General features: G+C 40.2%; 1 protein-coding gene across 1 annotated transcript in view; it reads left to right on the top strand.

The window, feature by feature from the left end:
• Positions 1 to 7,077, top strand: part of LOC106876599 (cardioacceleratory peptide receptor) — a 61,061-nt gene extending 53,984 nt beyond the window's left edge. Inside the window, exons 8-9 of the mRNA XM_014925211.2 lie at positions 633 to 813; positions 6,044 to 7,077. Coding sequence (XP_014780697.1) covers positions 633 to 813; positions 6,044 to 6,329 — 467 coding nt within the window. The 3' untranslated portion in view covers positions 6,330 to 7,077. The remainder of the gene's footprint in view (positions 1 to 632; positions 814 to 6,043) is intronic.
• The last annotated feature ends 17 nt before the right edge of the window (positions 7,078 to 7,094 follow it).

Here is a 7,094-nt window from a genome sequence, read left to right on the forward strand (position 1 = left end):
CTGCATTGTATTTGTCCCATCTTTGTTGAGCCCTGTGTGGCTAATAAAAGAAATGTATCTATCTATCTATCTATCTATCTATCTATCTATCTATCTATCTATCTATCTATCTGTCTGTCTGTCTGTCTATCTATCTAGCTTACACCTCTTCACTGTCACCTCCTTCCTTGTTCTAGCTGGAAGGGGGGACATCCTGTTTAGCTCCTGGTGATGAGAACGTCGCGAGGTTTTCCGGCGACTCTAAAGTCGTGTCCGGTGTCGCCTTAGAAGCATTTGATGTCCCTCTGGATTCTTCTCCAATCTTTTCTGAACTTTTGCTTTCGTGGTTTCTTGCTGTTGTTTTACTTTTAAAAAGTTTCCTGGACACCCTACCAACCCCTAGTTTAAATAGCTTTTACTCTGGGTAGTAGCTGTACTCCCTCCTAATCATTCCGTATAGCCCTCATCATGTGTTCTTCCCACATGAAAATTCTATCTCTCACATGTGGCACCTATCACACACTACTTCTATTCTCTTTTTACTACATCAGAAGTATTGGTCTTCCTCGCCTCACATGTGGTATTCATTAAACACAGTTATGTTTCTATGTTAACTTAACCCATTCATCACCATTTCTCTTTCCATTGTGCAGCCTTCATCACATGTTGGTCTCCCTACATGATATTCTGTCTGCTACAAGTCTATGGAATGATTCCCAACACACATACCATGCTGGCCGTCGCCACATTCTTCCAGAGCTTGGCACCACTGAATAGTGTTGCCAATCCCATTATATATGGTATCTTCAATTTATGTGATTGTAAGAATACAAGGTAAGTCGCTTACTTTCGTCCCTTTTTTTTCTTTCAGTTCACTTTACTGTCTGTCTGTCTGTCTGTCTGTTTATTTTCCATTTCTCTCTCTCTCTCTTTCTCTCTCTCTCTCTCTTTCTCTCTCTCTCTCTCTCTCTCTCTCTCTCTCTCTCTCTCTCTCTCTCTCTCTCTCTCTCTCTCTCTCTCTCTCTCTCTCTCTCTCTCTATATATATATATATATATATATATATATATGCATATACGTAAACACACACACACATACACATGTACATACATACATCTATATACACATGCATATATGTATATGTCACTCTTTTCTCTCCTCTTTCTCTCTACCTCTCCTCTCTCAATCTCCCGTCTCTCCCTTCTCTCTCTCCTTCCCCCTCTTTCTACTTATATGTCTATATATATATATATATATATATATATATATATATATACGTATGTATGTCTGTGTGTATGTATTTATATTTATATATATATGCTTGAGGACAATGATGGGGATCAGGTATTTGGAGTATTGGTGTATTGGGAGTTTGATGTGAGGGGCGGTCAAAGTAAAGAAGTGGAGGGGGACCCATTTTTTAAATTTGCATTCAGCCTCAGACTGGGAGATGTCAGTGGACTTAAGGGGAAGACTCGTCTTCCCAGAGTAGATCATGGTAAGAGACATGTTCCGGTTCTCCAGTGGTTAGGGCAGCGGACTCGTGGTCATAGGATCGCAGTTTCGATTCCCAGACCAGGCGTTGTGAGTGTTTATTGAGCGAAAAACACCTAAAGCTCCACGAGTGTGTGGAGTGCTCAGCCACTTGCACGTTAACTTCACGAGCATGCTATTCTGTTGATCGGATCAACTGGAACCCTCGTCGTCGTAAGCGACGGAGTTCCAACCAACTATTATTTAACATGTCGTACAGTATCCAGTATCGTAATGCTGTTGATTGAAGATGTGTGTACCAGGTGTTTGTAGTGTCTGTCAAGTCACAAGGAACTCAGACAGACAGTGCTTTACGCAATATGCTTGCAGTTCCAAGTAATACCGATTTCTGCAATACACATAAATTGCAGTGTATTTCTGAAATTTCCAGATTTTTTTCAGGTTGTGGGGTATTGAACCTAATGCTCCGATGACAATAGGGATAATCGTTATGTTTGACTCTCGTAGCTGCCACATTTTAGCGATCTCAATCCTCACGTTTCCATATTTATCAATGTTTTCTCATTCTTTCATAATAATATATTGATCTCCTGGCGCTGCCGCGTCGATTATTCGGCACTCATGTTTGTCCCTCCTAAAGGTTGCTATATCTGGCCTTCGGTGCTCTAACACGTTGTCTGTCTGGAAGTCAAAGTCCCAGAGGACTTTCGCCTTCCCCTTTTCGTCCATTACATTTTCCGATGTATGTTGGTACCAAGCACCCGTTACCCGTTATCCATACTTCCGGCTTAGTAGCCAGTGAAGGTTTTGGGCTACCTTGTACTGTTTGCGCTTGTACTCTTTCTGTGCAACACTTTGAAGCACTAACAATGTGAGTTACGCTTTCGACCCTCTTCCCACGCATTCTGCAGCGGTTCGTTGCACTTGTATCGTTTATATCCCTTTTCACTGAGTTGGTAGTCAATACCTGATTCTACGCAGCGATGATTAGGCTTTCAGTCTTCTTTTCTAGGTCACCCTTGCTGATCCACCTCCATGATGCTTCCTGGTCTTTTAATTTGTTAGTTTCATGGTGGAACTGACCATGTAATTCCATGCGGAGTAGGGTTTCTTCTCTCGTTGGCTATTCGTGATCGGATTTCATTAGTACTCTCAAGTCCATTTTTGCTAAATTCTGCACTAGTAGCGTACTGTAGCAGGTCTTGTTTTCTGTTTACCAAATATTCTGCCATGTTTCTTCTTTCATTGTTGATGCACTCCCGTACGCTGATCAGCCCACGTCCACCTTTACACCTCTTCACGTAAAGCCTGTGTACGTTCGCCTTAGGGTGGATGGCACCATGTATTGTCATTGTCTTTCGGGTAGTGCGATCGAGTTGGTTAATCTCCGCTTGTGTCCATTTCAGGATGGCTGCACTGTAGCGGACTACAGCAACAGCCCTTATGTTGATGGCAGTCCTAAAGTTCCTTGAGTTGAGTTTTGATTTCAAGAGAAGTTTGAGGCGCTTCAAATATGCAGTGATGACTTTGTCTTTCATTTCTCTGTGCAAGATATTGTCCAGCTCTAGGATCCCAAGGTACTTGTACCCATCATCATCCAAGTTTTCCTTTCTCTCTCCGTTTAGCAATTCTATACCCCTACAATCTGCTCTTTCCTCCCATTTCAAAGTGAGCACCGCACTCTTCGAGATACAGAATTCCATCCCAATATCCTTGCAGCATATCTGTACAGTCTCAACCAGCTTCTCCATTTCAGGCTCTGCTTTTGCGAACGGTTTAAAATCATTTATGAAGACGAGGTCCATTCTTTCTCAGATCATAGTGCGCGTTAACTTTGCGTAGGGCTACAGAAAGTGGGATTAAGGCTATAACAAATAATAATGGTGAACAAGAATCTCCCCAGAAAATACCTCTTTTGATTGGCTGATATTTTTCAATCTTTTCTGTTTCCTTACCTTTCACCCTCGAATCGCCTGGTATTGCAGCATCTATTATCTTTGCTTCTTTTTCATCTTTATAGATGAGCACGATATCTGCTCGTCTCACTTCTATGACTTGGTCACACTGCATGTTAAAATCCCGGGGTGTTTTGTAATGTTCGTTTTCCATTACTCCCTCTGGTTTGTGTTCATACCGTTGTTCAGCTCTTTCGAGGTTTGCTTTACCGCACAACAGCCAGTGGACATATCTGGCCACATTGTCGTGTCTCCTTTTTGTATTCACGTTGTGCGAGCATACAGCACTCACTAACAATATGGCTTATACTTTCTCCCTTCTCAGAGCACATCTTACACTGTGGTGAGTCAGTGCTTTTTACCAATGTGATATTCGGAGTAGTTTGTCTGAGAGCTTGTTCTTGAACTCTGCACACGAATGCCTCATTGGGCCCTTTTAAGTCTCCTTTCTGCAGCCATTGCCAGGTTCTATTCCAATCAATCTCATTTTTATTCTTCAAGAACTGACTGTGTATTTTCTTGTCCTGCCAAATTTCCTTCATCTGCTCTGGTATTTCTTAAATTGTGTTGGATCTACGGCTTCGTTCACTTTTAAGGTTCCCTGCATTTTCACTGCTTCAATCATTTCTTTGTTACTCCCCTTGACACACCAAGCCAGGCTATTCTCCTCTTCCCTTACACAACCTTCACAACACACTAATCTCCGTCCTCCTTCTTTCCTCTTTACATATAATCTTGACAATCACTCTTGGGGTGAAGTTCCTTGTTCATTGTCGTTAATTTACGTTTTCTCCGGTCTATCTCTTGTAATTCATGCTTCTTCCAAGATACTATTTCTGTCCCATATTTTATCAAAGCAACAACCCACGTGTTAATTGCTCTAATCATATAACGGCCATTGGAGTACAAGCCGAATTCTTCTCAAATACTCTTTCCTGTACATTTCTTTCATCTTGTGCTCATTCATTTTATCTCTTTCAATGATACCCAGGTACTTATATCCTTTTTCTCCGATTTCCTTTATAGTTTCACCACTTTCCAGCTTGATCCCATGGCTTTTACTGATTTTCCCATTTTTGAGAATCATTGCATCATATTTCTCGATCCCAAATTTCATGCCGATATCTTTGCTGATCATCTGCACAGTTGCCGTCAAACTCTCAATTTCTTTCTCAATCTTAGCGAATAGCTTTAGGTCATCCATTAAGCTATTGCAACCGAGTTGAAGCCAGGGGTGTTAAAAGTACTGTCGAAGCTTCTTCTGCAGTTAGCGGATGGTTTTCAGAACCAGAGGGGAGTTCTGTTTGGTTTTGGAAATATCATCAAAGAGTCTCCCCATGCGTCGGCGTGCATGGACGTAGCTAAACTAGAGAGAGCTCCCATTCACAATCTCGACGTAAAACGTAGTGCGGGATTTATCAACTATGAGTTGAGTCGTCGAGGTGCCAAGCAACTCAAATTAGCATCATCTTCCCAAGTTAAATCCAAGTCGGCTGATCTGATTGAACGTCGAGAGTCCGAGGCATTGAGGCAACATATCAAACTCATCAAAGCTGGGGCGTGAGTGCCTGACATCATTAAAGAATGAGATAACTGCCAGCAGCAGTTAATAGTGGAGGGACTGGAAAAGAAGGAAATCATCAACATTGCTGTGGACAGACGACGAACAGCCGACATGAATATTTTGAAAAGTTATGGTGGATCGTTTATTAACAGCACTGAGGTAGATGTCTATCTAATGGCAGATATACCAGTTAAAGAAAATGTCGATAGGTTGTATTTAGAAATCGGATATATCAGAGACACTGCTCTTTCTGTGCCAAAAGCCAGCGATATTTTCCGCCTTAAATAAAATGATCGAAAACTGTCAATGGAACGATATGAAATAAACTTGAAAATTCACTTGGATAGTGTGAGTTGCAAGACAGACGTAAGCCATATTGATTTCAATCATGCATTGGTGTGAGGTTTTGAAGCCATAATGGTTGTAAAAGTATAATTGTATCATATAAATTACCGAACTCGGGAAATGTTTTTTTTTCTTTTGTAAAATGAAATTACTTAATTATTTGTTATTAAACTGCTTATTCCACATCATTCGTGTTCTATGACCTCAGACCATATATAAAGACATATCAGATGACATTCTTGGTAACAGCTACTGATTTCGTTAAAAAATTGTGCATTTTGACCGCCATCTTGGATTTCCGCCATTTTAGAAAATCAAATTGCAAAATTAATACTATTTTTGGATTCAGTGTCTTAAAAAGCACATGCTAAGCTAAAATATATTTTTACGTACACTATAGGGTTTTAAATCGATTAAATCAGTGTTTACCCCTATTTTTTCTTTGGTGGTAATGGTGGGGTTTCAAACTTCAAGGGGTATTAAGGGTGGGGGTGTTACCAAAATCTTAATCGTAAAAAAAGTTTATATCATTGTTTTGTGACCCTAACCACAACTTTTCGGGAGGTTCTCCAAAATGAAGCTCGAAAAAATAAAAATAACATCCCACCCCACTACTTAGACACTCCCCCGATATTTCTGGCCTTGTGCCAAAATTTGAAATCAGTATATTTGTGCATTTACTTTTATCTGATATATATATATTTCAGAAATGCTGCTTGTTGCAGTGAAATGATTTGTAAATGCTTCTATGACAGAAGAGCTAGAAAAACCACAACTTTCAGATCTGTAACATCTGGATACACCACAGTCGTTGAAACAAACTTCACTCACAGAGAACATTTGGAGCAGACAGCATCAAGGCGAGACTCTGGAGTGCCGTATGTGAAAAGTGCCATCAGTGACACAGAGCGGAAGATCCTTCTTCGAAATCTCAACACAATCGCGCCTGAGAAAATAAAAAACAGAAAAAACATCCGTGAATCAAAAATATAAACTGAACTCTAATGAAACTCGACATAAGTAAATTGGGTCGAGGTGAATTTTGCCGAAGAAAGTTGAGTTGGGCTGAATTAAGTCGAATTAAGATAAGTTGATCTGTGATGAGTTGAGCTGTGGTGAATTTAGATAACACAGATTGAACTGAGACAAATTGAGCAGAGAGATATCTAACTGTGATGAGGTGAGTTGGCATACGTTTGGTTGACAGAATCTTCGCAAAGTTGGAAAGAAATGAGTTAAACGCAGAATCTGGTCGAAAGTAAAAATCAGAAGATATGCAGGCAGATCTCTAATCCATCTTCTCTTACATCTACATACATCTCATTTTTTTTTTTAATTTCCAGTTGAATTCATGGAGCTGTTAACAATGGCTAGCCAACCATTTCTCGTAACTCTCCTTGTAAATTAAGTTATTTGCGGTTAAGCTAATGTAACCTCAACCAAAACTGTATTGCTAACGTTTGTTGCTAAATATACCAGACTTGTCACCACATGATAAAAACAAACAAACAAACAAACAAACAAACAAACAAATCTATTTTAAAATGTGAGAGAGTGTGACATGTGGAGGTTTAAATAAATTTGGTTTAAAAAAAGAGAGAAGAGGTTCAGTCCAAGATCCTTTCTCGGGTAACAGGGGAAAGAAAGGTCCATGTATTTTGTGGCTGAAGTGTAACTAGAAACGGAACTCTTCTATGCCTTCCTCTCTGTCTGTCTGTCTGTCTATCTGTCTGTCTGTCTCTCTCTCTCTCTCTCTCT

The sequence above is a fragment of the Octopus bimaculoides genome, chromosome 23, assembly GCF_001194135.2.
Source record: "Octopus bimaculoides isolate UCB-OBI-ISO-001 chromosome 23, ASM119413v2, whole genome shotgun sequence".
NCBI classification, from domain to species: domain Eukaryota; kingdom Metazoa; phylum Mollusca; class Cephalopoda; order Octopoda; family Octopodidae; genus Octopus; species Octopus bimaculoides.